Source organism: Brassica napus, chromosome C1, assembly GCF_020379485.1.
Source record: "Brassica napus cultivar Da-Ae chromosome C1, Da-Ae, whole genome shotgun sequence".
Classification (NCBI taxonomy): Eukaryota; Viridiplantae; Streptophyta; class Magnoliopsida; order Brassicales; family Brassicaceae; genus Brassica; species Brassica napus.
In genome coordinates this window covers 29895245-29910107 of record NC_063444.1, presented here as the reverse complement: position 1 = coordinate 29910107, position 14863 = coordinate 29895245, and the positions used below count along the sequence as shown (strand labels likewise).

At 33.0% G+C, this 14863-nt stretch overlaps 1 protein-coding gene across 1 annotated transcript; it reads right to left on the bottom strand.

The window, feature by feature from the left end:
- Positions 1-5659: 5659 nt before the first annotated feature.
- LOC106416128 (probable nicotianamine synthase 4) lies at positions 5660-7215 on the bottom strand. The gene has a single exon (XM_013856965.3). It carries the CDS (start codon positions 6768-6770, stop codon positions 5802-5804), a length of 969 nt encoding a protein of 322 aa, XP_013712419.1. The 5' UTR covers positions 6771-7215; the 3' UTR covers positions 5660-5801.
- Between the last annotated feature and the right edge of the window lie 7648 nt (positions 7216-14863).

Below are 14863 nucleotides of genomic sequence, written 5' to 3'. Positions count from 1 at the left end.
ATTAACATAAAGAGCACACAAAAAAATTTAATATTGTTTTTATAAATTGTATATTTAAATTTACAAACAGATATTTTCAAAATATCGACTAAAGTTTTTAGTCGATATTCAACAATTTTTAGTGTATGTTAACTATTTTATAAATTATTTAAATATGTTAAAATTTCATTAAACATTTGAAATGTTTAATCATATTTGATAAATAATTTTATACTTTAAACAGTTATAATAAGTAACACTTATGTACTAATATTTCTACGATACTTATATACTTAAATTCAATTATTATTTTTAATATATTATTACTTTTATACTTTAAACAGTTATCATAATAACATTTATATATTCCCCGTGATATACACAATTTAATTTCAAATAATTCTATAAATAAATTTATTAATAAAAATAAAAATAAATATACATATTTGTTTTTGGGCTTTTTGCAGAATTGACCTACAACTTAAAGTCAAACACAAAACTAACCTTCCCTTTTTTGGAAATTGGTTTTGCCCTATTCACCCCACAAGTTCATATAATTCACGAAAATGCCATCAATTTTTTTTTTTTTTCGAAAATGACATTTTTACTCTCTCACCCTCATCATCTTCAAGTAATTACAAGATTGCCATTGTCATCAATACCCTAACCACCATGAACAACCAATTTGAAGCTCTTAATGCTCCCAAAATCGAGTTACCCTTCTTCTTTTTCCATTCTTGTGAACAAAACACAACATATCTCTCACTTTTTCTCCACAATGAGCTAAAAAAACCCAAGATTTTGATTCTACATTTTTTATGGTTCATAGAGTCATAGAAGCAAACGATTCTGGGTGGGTCACTTTCGTTTGAGATTCTGTGTGCTTGGAGAAGCCTTATGTGTGCTAAGAAAGTTATCTCACCAATTTAAGATATGAAATCGAGTTTTTTTCCAGATCTGTTCGTCAGACGACTTACATGGGAAGTCGTCTGGCTGTAGACGACTTACCTGGAAATCGTCTTGTCAACGCAAAGGTTATTTTTGCAATTGACTTTGAAATCGGTTTTCTGAGACGACTGAAAGTTAAGTTGTCTGATTTTGTTTGGTTACAAAAAAATCTCCAAAGAACCTAGACTACTTACATTTCAGTCGTCATAGGTTAGTTTTGCATTTGACTGGATTATTTCAGAAGTTTGACTTTCCCGCACGACTTACATTTCAGTCGTCTGGTGAAAATTGAAATATCAATATTTTATTAACACTAGACGACTTACAATTAAGACGTCATAGGTTAGTTTTGCAATTGAAAAAAAACTTCAATATTTAATCATACCCAGACGACTTATAATTCAGTCATCCGCCCGACAACTTACATGTAAGTCGTCCAAGATTTTATTCTGAAATTCTGGTCAAACCTCGTAAATCCTGGACGACTTACATGTAAGTCGTCTGACGGACGACTGAATTGTAAGTCGTCTATATATAATTAAATATTGAAGTTTTTTTTTCAATTGCAAAACTAACCTATGACGACTTAATTGTAAGTCGTCTAGTTTTAAAAAAATGTTATTATTTTAATTTTCACGAGACGGCTGAAATGTAAGTCGTCCAGGAAAGTATAACTTCTGAAATAATCCAGTCAAATGCAAAACAAACCTATGACGACTGAAATGTAAGTCGTCTAGCTTTTTTAGAGTTTTTTTTAACCAAACAAAAGTAGACGACTTATTTTTCAGTCGTCTGAAATAACAGATTTCAAAGTCAATTGCAAAAATAACCTCTGCGTTTACTAGACGACGTATAGTTTAGTCATCAGGAGTACTTAGATTGAAGTTGTCCGCTTCGATCTTTAATAAACTTTCGTTTTCTTTATTCTAAGTTTGCTAATGTGTTTTATTTTGAATTTTTCAGATGATGCATCAGTTACATGCAATGTATGGAGAATGGTTGTTGAAAGATGGATGTTGGAATTTTGTGGTTGATCATTTCAAAGGAGCGAGAATGTTTTTGAGTGAAGGTTCGACACATGCTGATCTTGTTGCAATGACTCAAGAAGATTATAACCTGGACTTGAACACAGAGTCTGTGGAGTTAACCATCCCAGACAGAATCACTCAGCGGAAACGCTGTACTCCGAAATACATTGGTCGACTTTTCATAGATCGTGTTGGAATCATTGATGGGTTGAATCCGCAGCATATCAAAGATGCAATGAAGAACATGTTTGGCATGACACTTGATTACACCACTTCATACAGAGCATTGTTATATGCGCAAGAAATGGTAAAAGGATCAGCGGAAGACGGGCTACTGAAGTTTATTATTTCATTGATTTGTTTATTATTGATAAAAAGGCTACTAAAGTTTATTATTTCATTGATTTGTAAATGTGTAAACACATTGTTAGCACATGTATTACATCTTGGGAAACATTATTACTGATTTTACAAAAAATTCACAACTAGACATGCAATTCACAAAACAGACCACAAACAAAACTATTATAGATCATTCCTCTACAAAGACAAGCTTGGACTCCACTTGATATGGAAGAAGACTTTGTCAGAAGACTTCCAGGAAGTCCAGACGACTTCTAGGAAGTCCAGACGACTTCCAGGAAGTCTAGACGACTGAAATTGAAGTCGTCTGGAAGACTTCCTGGAAGTCGTCTAGTGCATTATATTTTAGACGACTAACAGGTAAGTCGTCCCAGAAGTCTTCCAGATCTGAAAAACCTGTATATCAAATCCAGATCTGAAAAACCTGCATATCCAAAAACGTTCAAATGGGTTAAAAACAGAAAAAATGAGTGGAAGATTAGATAAATCTACCTTTATAGAACACACAAAAATACATATCTAAAATTAATAGATCTACCTTTAAATGAGTTGAAGATGAGTACCATCTGATTAAAAACCTGCAAAAAAAGATATATTAGTAAGAAAGACATGAGACAAAACTGAAAAATTCATATAAGGTTTGGTGTTTTCAAGTCAAAGAGATTATAGAGAGGTTGAAGAGTTTTAGAGTGATGAACATTACATTTTTGTTGCAGCCATTTGAGAGGAGGAGAGAGAATGTGTAGATTTTTCTTTATATAGGGAGACAAAAAATCTAATTAGGTTAAATATTTTTGATTCAGACGACTTCCTAGACGACTTAAGTCGTCCAGAAGACTTTAATATTTGTAGCGGGAAATTAAAATATTTTTAGTGGGAAACTAAAATAGAAGACTTCCGAGACGACTTACAAGTAAGTCGTCTGGTTTAAATTATTTAAGCGGGAAAATAAGTTTTTTTTAAATTTTAGGCGGGAATATTTGGACGACTTACATGTAAGTCGTCTGTTTCAATTTCTTCACCAGACGACTAAAATGTAAGTCGTCTAGACCCTAAACATAACCCCTAAACTTAATTAACTAACTAAACACTTCATAAAATCAAATTAAACTTCAAAATTGTTTACTATACACAAAAATAAACATGTATAGGTAAAAATTTAATTTTTCAAAAAAAACATTCAAGCTTTCCAAAATCTAACCCTAAGTATACATACAATACTACAACATATGTTGCCAAACCCTAGACCAAAGAATACCATGATTCACTACCTACACTCATCTATGTTGAAAACAATTCAATTTTGTTATATTTTAATTTATATCACTTAAAACTGTTTATAATTAGATGATTTTAATTTTTCGCTTATCAAAATATTTTTTAAAAAATTTAAAAATTATTTTTAAAATCAGCTACACCAGAAGACTTACTTTGTAGTCGTCCAGACGACTTCAAACATCTCAGATGACTCAGACGACTTACTAGGGCTATATTCGTAAAAATGGCTTCTGTTTTTTGTTTGGTCACAAGGGGCTGGGCTGTAATTTCACAAGGTTTTTAGGTTAGTTTTGCATTTGATTCAAGTTTGAGTATAGGTTTGGGTTTAAAATAAAGTTGTGGGTTAGTTTTGGCAAATTCCCTTTATTTTTTAGTCGATATATGTTTGTAAACAAATAAAATAAACGTTGAATATATATATGTTTGTAAACATATCAAAAAATCAAAAATATATGTTTGTAACGTTTTAGGCAAGCATAGAGATTACAAATATATTTAGAATATTTTTGCGACCAGATATACATGTTTTAGGAAGTTAGAATATTTGAAATATTTTTAGAATAATTTCTTAACTCAAAGTTCCTAAATTTTTGCAAAAATCAGGTTTTCTTATCCGTAAAAGACACTTTCTACGAAAACAGAAATCCCATAAGCAGATTCTATCTCATGTAGCCGTCAGAGTAATGTCTAGATTTCACATCCCGGGAATTGTAGAATACGTAATAAAAGTAGCAGCTGCTTTTGATAGAAAAGTAGCTATCTTTACAATTACTAGAATTCACATTCCCCCTATTTAGAATTTTAATTAAAAGTGGATTGTTCTTTCTAAAAAAAGTAGACGAAGTTGTTTAATCTAGAATTCACCTTCTACTAACTCATTTTCCGTAGAAGATGAATTCTACTTTTAGTAGAAGTAACTTGTAAAATTTAATTTATCAAGTTTTTCAACAAAAAAAAAATATCAGTTTGTGTATATGGGTGTTTTATCAATTGTTTCTATTTTTACAATTTTTTTATTCATAAACTATTTATTTCGTTAACTTTTAGAATTGGAAAGGGTAAAAGAGAAAAAAAAGTGGACAAAAAAAATTTTATACCAAAGGGACAACCATGCTGAATTTTTGTTCCATTTTGGCAATTTTCCCTATAATAAATTTAATACATGAAAATATTGTAAAAATCATATAAACTATAATATATATAACTTATATATATATATATATAATTCTTTAAATATATGTATATATATATTCATATAACGGATCAAATCGGATATCCGTTCCTAAAAATATTAGTATTTGTGATTTGCTTTGTTTTTTACAGATATTGTATTTTAGTATTTGATTTGCTTCGTATGATTACGGATATCAAGTTTTTTTGGTTCGAATCAAAACGGATAAAGAATCAAATAAAAATTTACTAATATTTTGCCCAGCCTATCCGTAAATAATAAAAATAATATATGTATAATTGGATTTTCGATTCGTTATCCGTTTTGATTCGAATCGGAAAAAAATCTGGATAATGTGAGTTTTATTGAAACTTTACATGTGAGATTTATATTTAAAAGCAAAACGCAAAATACATAGTGTGAACATATTTATGTAGAGTTTGACCGAAAAATTTTCTACATTTGATCTGTCAGGGTGTTCATTTTCAAATTGCTGTGAAACTTGTCACGTGTCTATTGTACTGAATGTATTTGTTATAGTGTATTTCTTTTAATATATAAGGGATATTTGGGTAGTGTTTGATATCCTAAATAGTAATTAGTAAATACGTTCCCTTTTTTACTTAATGTAGTTTGAAGTCAGAATAGAAACATGAGAGGAAAAAAAAGAGAATCATGTTCCTTTGGAATCCGATATTTCTACTTTAGGATAATATTTTCACAAAGTCTGCTCTTTGAACAGAACTAGAGGTGAGAATTTCGACCAATCGTATCGTTATCTTAAAGGGACCTTTTATGTTTTTTATTTTCATTTTAATACCGACAAGAGTAATCGGTTCTGTCACAGATAAGTTTGATTGACCCTTCGCAAATTGCAATAGACTTGTCAGAATCAAACAAAAAGAAATGGTCATTTTCAAATAAGAAACAGAACAAAGAAAAGACAAGAACGATACTGTAGCATGAACATCCAGTTTATTGTAGAAAAAAGACATAATAGATAGATAAAGAAAACTGTAATAAAACAGTAACCTCTAAGAAAGCTGTTCTTCAATAGAACCTGTGAACTCCTCGACAATGCTCTTCTTCTTGTTCATAATCGCGTGGATCTGGGAACAGTTGCACGCGAGCTCAGAAGCTTGATCCATGTGATCATGATTACCTACATCTCCATCGAGCTTCCTTGAGATCACAACAGAGTTGATAACTTCATCGGTCGGGTGATAAACCGATAACACTTGGAAACCTTGGAGATCGCAAGGCTCAACGATGGGATATAGAAATGCTCTAGGTCCATGAGCGCTTCTCAACATGAGCAAAGCACCAGGAGACATGTGTTTCTCAAGATGCTCGATCACTTTAATCTTCTCTTGTTTATCCATCCCGACAAGAGCTGCCAAGAATACAACGTCGAAGTCCTTCAAGCTCTCTGTTACATCCATTACATCAACGGTATGGAAGAACATGCGTTGAGAGAGGTCAGGATCAGAAGAAACCAGACGAGCTGCAACGGAGTTCGCTGATGGGTCGACATCAAAGTTGTGAAAGATTGAGTCTTTGAGATGGAAAGAGGCAAGAACGATGGAAGTGAGAGGGAGAGGACCAGAGCCAATGAAAGCTACAGTCTTTGGAACAGATCCGTTAAGGTTTTGTTCGAGGAGATCGAACTCGAGCTTGCTTAGTTTGAGATAGTTGTTGTAGTACGGGAAAACGTTCAAATGGTGAAGTGGGTTGTCTTCAAACGAGGTTAAGATTGAAGAGAAGTGATGCTCTAAGTGACCTTCAGCATGCCCACAGAGTTTGATGAGGTTTGATCTCATCTCTTGGATGCTTTCACACATTTTGGTGACGTCGATGTTAGGGTTTGGTGGTATGCATGTGGACACAAGCTGCTTGAAAAGAGTGTCGACATCTTCACAAGGTCTCAGGCTCTCGAGCTTCGAGATCTTTTCGTACAGATCGCAGATCGTGTTCACTAGCTTGTCGTCTTGGCAATAACCCATGTCGACACTATGAGATCTTCAGTGTGCGAAAAAAGAAATGAAAAAAGAGCTCCTTCTCTATTTTTCTTTTTTTTTTGTTTATCAGGTAGTGTTATGTTTCTCAAGTGGTGTGAATTGTCTTTGGAGAGATGGTTATTTATGGCAGAGAGTTTGGGTCCATAATTTTAATTTTGATATCAGTTTCTAGGGTTCATGACGACATGCAAAGCAAACCGATCTCACGGAACAAATATATATGGTTAATTTAACTAAGATACGATCCGATCCGCGCTCTGAAAACGCATTTGTTGATAAATTTACTAATATCTATGTTTGTTCATATTATTAATATGTTTAGGCATGGGCGTTCGTTTTAGGTTCACTTCCAGTTTAGTTGTGTAGTTTTTGGTTTTCAGTTCAAGATGTAAGAACCGTTTGATTTGTTATGAATTTGGGTTCAGTTTGTGTTTAGTTATTTGGTTTTTGGTTTGGTTAAATGACAACATATTTAATAGGTCCAAAAAAGGTTACGGTAAATTTCAAAAAGAACTTTAAATTAATACAATAGATTCATTTATTTTTAGATAGGTCTAAAATCTTTTTATTGTAATTTTTAAAAATAATTTATTTTTAATAGTATAGATTTTAAATGAATTTAGTTAAGAAGATATACACAATTTTAGTTAGTAGTTTAATTCTAGCAGAGGTTATTCCATTTACTAAAATCGTGGTATAGATAATATTATGTGTAACAATAAATATAATAAGTACATTCAAAATATTTTGTAAATTATAATTTATTATATAATGGTAAATTATTTAAAATATAACATTATACTATCATGTGAAAATATAATGGCATTCGACAATCATATAAACGTGTTGGTCTGTGTTATAAATGACTAAATATATACAAAAACTGTCATTATGAAACTTATTATAAAATTAGTATGTGGTATATGATTGTCAAATATGTATTTTATGTAACGTCATATATATGTAATTTATATTTATATAATATATGATAATTTAGCATGATGAAAGATGGGCAAAATATGAATTAATTATATTTTGTTATGTTGCAGTTAGTGATTTGGAGAGAACTAAAGACGATCATCTATACAAACTTGATGTCCGATTAGAGTCAGTCGTTAAGACATGTCATAGGATAGGGGTGGGCGTTCGGGTATCCGTTCGGATTTGGGTCGGGTATTTTGGATTTTCGGGTATTTCGGTATAGAGGTGTAGAACCCGTTCGGGTATTTTTGTACTTCGGGTCGGGTTCAAATATTTTTAGTTCGGGTTCGGTTATTTTGGATCGGTTTCGGATATTTAGATTTTGGAAAAACAAAATTAAATTTTCTTTTCTCAAATTTATTGTATTTAAAATTATAGCTTTCACTTAACTAATTTTTTATTTTTAATAGATTGAATGGTTAATAGATTTGGACATAACATTTTGAAACTAAAAAGACATTAATTTGGTTATTGTTTTTAAATTTTGGATGAAACTTTTTGTTAATTCTTGAAATAAAAAATTTGACATGCATTTTAAGTGAGTAGCAAATCATTTTCTCCGCAATTGTATGTATATCATATGAACTTAAAATATGTGTAGTATCAATATAAATATTTTATATAAAATGAGAGATGTAAACTAGAAATATAAGGTTAATTATACATATGTTCGGTTATTTTCGGATATCCATTCGGGTTCGGATATTACCCGTTCGGATTCGGATATCCAATATCTCCTAATTCAATACCCGTTCGGATATTCTGCTACTTCGGTTCGAATTTCGGTTCGGGTGTTTCGGATCGGGTTCGGGTGCCACTTCAGATATCGGGTATAGTGCCCACCCCTATCATAGGAAGAGATGTGTGTATTGTATTGTTATTCTAATAGTAGATAACCAAAGGTTTAATTTTAGTTTAGTTTTAAAATATGACACCGGTTTAGTTTTATTAGATGATGTTGGTTTAGTTTAAGTATACCGGTTTTATTATCTAAGTAGCGTTTAATAATATTGAAACAAACATGAAAGGATCCAAAATTTAAGTAGCCTAATAACAACTTTATCTAAAATTTAAATGACAATTTCCAGCGATAAATAAAAATAGAATCTTAAATTAATAAATTAGATATATAAAACTTTTAGAAAAAACCTTGCATTCAACTATAGATGCTGAACTATTAATAAATTAGATATATAGATATTTTTTTAATTTTACATAACATTTTAATTTGATTGGTGATAAGAGATGAAGAATTTGACAGTACACCAAAAAGGATGAACACAAATATTTTTTAATTTGACAGTTCACCACAAAGGGTGGACGCAAGTATTTTTCATAACTAATCTTGTTCAAATCTCGCTATTTAAACGAAATTAATTATTCATTTTACATATTCTCTTGAGAACTCTAGATCCAGTTTACACCCCAAAAAAACTCTAGACTCAGTTCTCTTGTAATTATCTTTAATGCTTTGAAACTTCTTCTCATCCATCTCTAAGCTCCGGTCATCTCTTTTTTTTTTACAACAATAATAACTAAACTAAGATAAAGGTCTTACCGACTCGGAAATCCAAACCGGTGGGGTGGAATTAACATAGAACACAGCTGAAGGGGAACTCCGAGCACCTCGTGCAAGCTTGCCCGCCACTAGATTAGTTGCTCTTGGTATATGTTGAATCTTGAAGGAAAGAAAGAAACTCTTACTGCGTCGAAACTCCTCCAAGTGTGTAGTAAAAGCTGGTCATTCGTCAGGTGAGGACACCATCTTCACCAGTTGAGAACAGTCTGTTGTAAAAACTACGTCTGAAAAATCAAAGGTCTTCATGCAATCCATAGCCCATATCAAAGCTTCACATTATGCATGTAGAGCTGATAAGCTTCTTCGGAGATTCATCGCCCCCATCATCTTCTCTTCTGATCCTACGCCTCGGCAGAACTATCCCTACCCGGAGAATTTATCATTCTCCTTCCACGCACCATCTATAAAACAAATCTTCGAAGGATCCGAAGATTGCCAGTCAAAAGCTTGTGTACCCTGAAACTGCATTTCTGGAATTGTTATTTGAGCCTCCGTCCATACCTCACTCTCCACTTCCGCAATTCGAAGAATTTCCTGAGAGTTTCCATTTCTATTATTAAAAACTTTATTATTTCTATTTTATTAACCTTATGTCAAAGTTATGGACTGTTGTGGTATATCTTTATTCAGATAAAGAGTTTGTCATCACAATTGAATCAGTTCAAGAGTATTTAGATCTAGCCCTGCAAAGAAAGAAGTTGTGTCTATTGTGATTACTTTATCTCTCTTCTCCAAAAATCCTCTCTTCCATCTCTAAGACCAAAACCTAATCTCTCCGCCGTTTTGGGTGGCCGGAGGCCTTTCTGCCTTTCCGCCCCCCCCCCTTTTCTTTTTTGCTCCTCTGTCTTCGCCGCTTCATAATCCTCTCTTTCTGTGTTTCCTTTCTCGATGTTCTGAGTTCTCTCGCCACCGCGGTTCAGATATGGCGTTGTCTTGCTCGGAGTGTCGGAGAAACATGGAGGTGGGCTTGTCAAGCGGTTCCTGCGGTTGGGTTTCAGCGAGGGCGGTGAAGATCTGGTGTCAGATCTGACCTCCTGAAGCGGATATGTTCCTTTTCCTTGTCTCTGATTCCCCTCCTTCTCGGCGTGGGTGAGCATTCTCACTTCGTCTGCATCGTTGCTGTGATGTATTTGGCGGTGGAGGTTCAGTGTTCTTCTGCTTGTTCTTTGCCCTCGGATGTGCGTGTTTTAAGATAGGTGAGTCTCTGCTCTCGAAGAGTCTCATGGGATTCTTTCGGTTCCCAGCTAGGTAGATCCGCTACGGGTTCTCCGTTGTTGATGCGCGTGAGGAGGATAGTTGTCGGTTTAGTCAGTTGTGGCTCTCTTTCTCGGTGGCGTCGCATATAGAGCTAGCTTGTTACAGGGGATTGATCTAGGGCTGTCTCCTGTCCGCTTTTGCTTAGGTAAAGTGGTACTTGCTTTCTCTGTCTGCTTGGTGTAGGTCCTTGGCATGTGGCGATCCTTGGAGGCTCTCCTTTCCGAATAACTGCAATGCCTCGTCGGTGCGGGTGTACTTGGCCTCGAGTGTTACCGTCCAGCTGTGTTGGCTGCTGCTTAGGAGGCCATTCGTAAGCTGTTTTTGGAGGAGCCAATTCCTTAAGAGCAGTCCATTGGGTACGCCAATTTCTACCGGGTTCTGTCTCTCGAAATCACTGTGGCTTCTCTTCTTGTTGTAAGCGGGTTTGTGTTGATGGAGTAGTGTCATCTAGTTAGCGGTTTTGCTTGTTGAGTCAGTCCCTGCTTAGGCTAGAAAGTGCTTCTGTTTAGTTTGTGTTTTTCAATTGCTCTACTTTCTTTGTCTTTCTTGTATTTCTGTCAAAAATTAAAAAAACCTTGGTAATAATATCTTTACATTTTTATCAAAAAAAAAAAAAAAGTCGTGTCCAGTAATTACACATCTAAGTTTTGACTCACTATCAAGTTTTTCCATTTTTGTGCGATTATAAAATAAATTTGTATTTCGTTAAACTGAAAAAAAAAAGGTTTCATTTTGCTTTGGCGTTCAGAATGAGAGGTGACCAAATTGACACAGGATGTTGCCATCCTCACTGTTGATGCACGTTTGACGGATCAAAATTAAAGTTCGATAATTTTGACAAAAATAATTAACACTTGTATATTTTACTAATGGCATAACATCAAATATTCTTACAATAAAGAGGTAAAAACTAGGTTAAAGAAAATATTATTCTCTGATTGAGTTTAAAGTCAAAACATAGAGATGAATTAAAAATGTTAAAAGACTAAATGGAAAATTGTGCGGATTTGTTAAGATTTTTAGTTTGAAAATTATGGACTAAAATTCTTCTAGGCATAGACTTAAAGCATTGTTGTCTCAAATTTATTCACTGTTTTGGTCTCTATGCTTAGTACTTGATATCTTTCAGTTAAGTTAATGTCCCTTTGTCCGTAATTTTATTTGCAAATACGAAAATGTCCTTGAAAGAATAAAAATGCATAAATAGTAGATAACTGTTTTATATGTATCTCATGTGTGCTTATGTCGACACTCTTTCTTTAGGTCTAGTTTCATCTTGCTCCACGGTCAGAAGTGTTATTTTTGAGAGTTGATTACACTAAGAGACACTTTTTGACTTTCTATTACACCTATAGACACTTCTTACATGTAACACACTTTGTTATGGCTCAGCAGCAACAGATTGTGGACAATTTTGCCCTTAATGGAAATGACACTTGTGGATAGGTGATTTGTGGACGAGTGATGCGTGGTTGGGTGATTTGTGGATGGGTGATGTGTGGATGAGTGATGTTAATGTGTTTATAGTAGATAACGTGGACAAACTCTCTGTTTTGATTCCATAAAACTATACAACAATACGTGGACATGAACTCATGTTACTAAAATTATACCATAAAACGTGGACAAGGACTCTGTTATCTCCAATACAAACATTTGGCTTCTTCAACTCAATTGATAAATTATCTGCAATTAAACTTCAATCAAAATGAGAAAGAGATGATATTGTGAGTATGAGCGGAGAGAAAAGTCGAAGAAGCGTTTACCTTTTGTCGGAGAGTAATAGATCTTGCATGTCAGAGATTTCTAATCTAAGAAATTTGTGCTTTGTCATGATGTGGATGAATGTAATTTTAATTAGAGTTGAATTTAGATTCCGAGATGATGAATGGAATCGAAGGAATATTGTCCATATCCACAACTAGTTTATAATTCTGTTAAGATGTTCATGTCCACAACTAATTTATAATTTTGTTATCCAACGCTTTGGTGTCCACGTCCACATTTTGTTTACACATTAATATATATAATATATATATGAAGATGGATCTTTAAAGATAGAGAAATTTATATATAGTTTATTATGACAATTATTTTTGTTTAATATATTTTAGAACTTGAGATAAAAGTAAATAAATACATAAAGTAGAATAAGAAAAATAATAAAATGAAATAAGAAGAGGAGAGAGATTCTCTTTAGTTTAGGGTTATAAGAGTTTTTTGATAAAAGAAAGTGTGTCTCAAGTGATAACTGTCTTGTAATGTAATTTGAATGTGAGAAAGTGTCTATAAATGTAAAAAATTCTAATTTTGATAGGTTCAAAAGTTTCTTTTATTGACTCTACAATTTTTATCAAAAAAAAATCTTTTATTTTAACCTCACTCACATATATTTTCAAATTACTTTATGATAGATTAATGTCTTTTCACTTTCTATCTCAGAATCGCTTAACTATAGTTATATTTCTAGATAAATGAACAAAAAAAAACTTTAGCGACATAGGTAGATAAATCAATTCTTTTAACCATTTGGATATACTTTTTTATATATCAGAAATCGAAAGTTATAATCATCTCCACTCACAAAACAAACATCCTCGTTGAACACTAAAACATATATCTTTAACCGCCTTTCAGATAAGAACCGAGACGACTGACGATTTCTGATTTTTTCAACATCCATATATGTTTCTCATGTGTATCCACAACACTTAAGACTTGAAAGACTTTTTTTTACTAAACATGTAAACACCATCTTATCTTTCTTAGTACTTTGATACTAGCACGATATCACAAATTATTTGCTGATCTCCTTTCCGCTATTCCAGTTTTTTTTTTGTCAACCTATTCCAGTTTATTTTGGAATTCTTTTTAGAAAAGCGACCGAAAGAATAATTCATTTTGGTGATATAAGTAAATAATAGAATTATCTTAAGCTTTTTTACATATGTTTTGACTGATCTAAAATAGTTTAACTTTAAATAATAAACTAGATCTCGACCTGCGCAACCGCGCAGATTTTTGTTTTCATTTAATTTTATATAAACATTTTGTTTTCAATTCTAAATTGGTATATATTATAATTTATATATGTCTATCAATTTTTAATATATAATAAGTTTACGGTATATTTTTTTCATTGAATAGATTGTTTCAAACTTTCACATGTCACTACAAGAAAACATAATCTTAACGAGGGCGGTTTTCCTCGTTATTTCGTCGTAAAAGAGGCTTTACGACGAATTAGCGAGGAAACGCGTTTGCTCGTTACACGTCCGTCGTAACACATATTTCCTCGCTAATTCGTCGTAACTTAGCGAGGAATATATTTCGTCGTAAAGACGAAGTAGAACGATTCGTCGTAAAGACGTCGCTACAATTCCTCGTAAGGACGTCGCTACAATTCCTCGTAAATAACTCGAAAACAGTTCCTCGTAATCTACACATAAATACCTTGAAAGATTTTCCTCGCAAAATACACGTAACAACCACGAAATGATTTCCTCGTAAAATGGTCGTAAACATTTCCTCGTTATTTCCTCGTAAATAATTCCTCGTAAAATACTCGTAAACTGTTTCTCGTCATTTCCTCGTAAGATTTCCACGTAAAGAGGTCGTACTTTAGCTACGAATTTACTTCGTTTTTATTATTTTACAGAATTTTAAAATATAATTAAAAAATAATTAAAATTATTTAATTTAATAATAAATTAAAATTCAAAATAAAAATAAATTCATATGAAAATATTTTATAAATAAATAAGTTTTGAATTTATATAATACAACAACAAAAAAAAAACTAAGGGTCGTTCATCGCCCGGTAGAATTCATCACTCCTCCTCGTAACATCCGCCTCGTTATGTACGTCGTCGGATGACTCGCCATGAATGGGATGTTGTTGTCGCATGTTCCTCAACATGGACTCCCATTCCGGATTTGTGGCCGCAATAACGTCCAAGAAGCCCTCGACTCCACCCATACGAGATTTTGTCGCGGTCAACTCGTTACGCAGCTGAGCGGACTCTCTACGCAGCTCCGTGACTTCATCATCCCGTCGCTGACCATAAGACGATGTCGCTCTCGAAACATCGTTGACGGAACCAATACCCAACGTCCGTCCCTTTTTTTTAGGGACAACCTTAAAAACAAAAAATAAATATTGTAAGTAAATATTTAAAGTTAAATTAAATGAATAATTAAAAATTAATTTTTTTGAAAATTTACCTCCTCGTAAATCTTATCCACTTCAAGTGTGGATAAG

What these genes read in the sequence shown, in the direction of transcription:
- LOC106416128 (XM_013856965.3), bottom strand. Translation starts at nt 6,770, where the DNA reads ATGGGTTATTGCCAAGACGACAAGCTAGTGAACACGATCTGCGATCTG.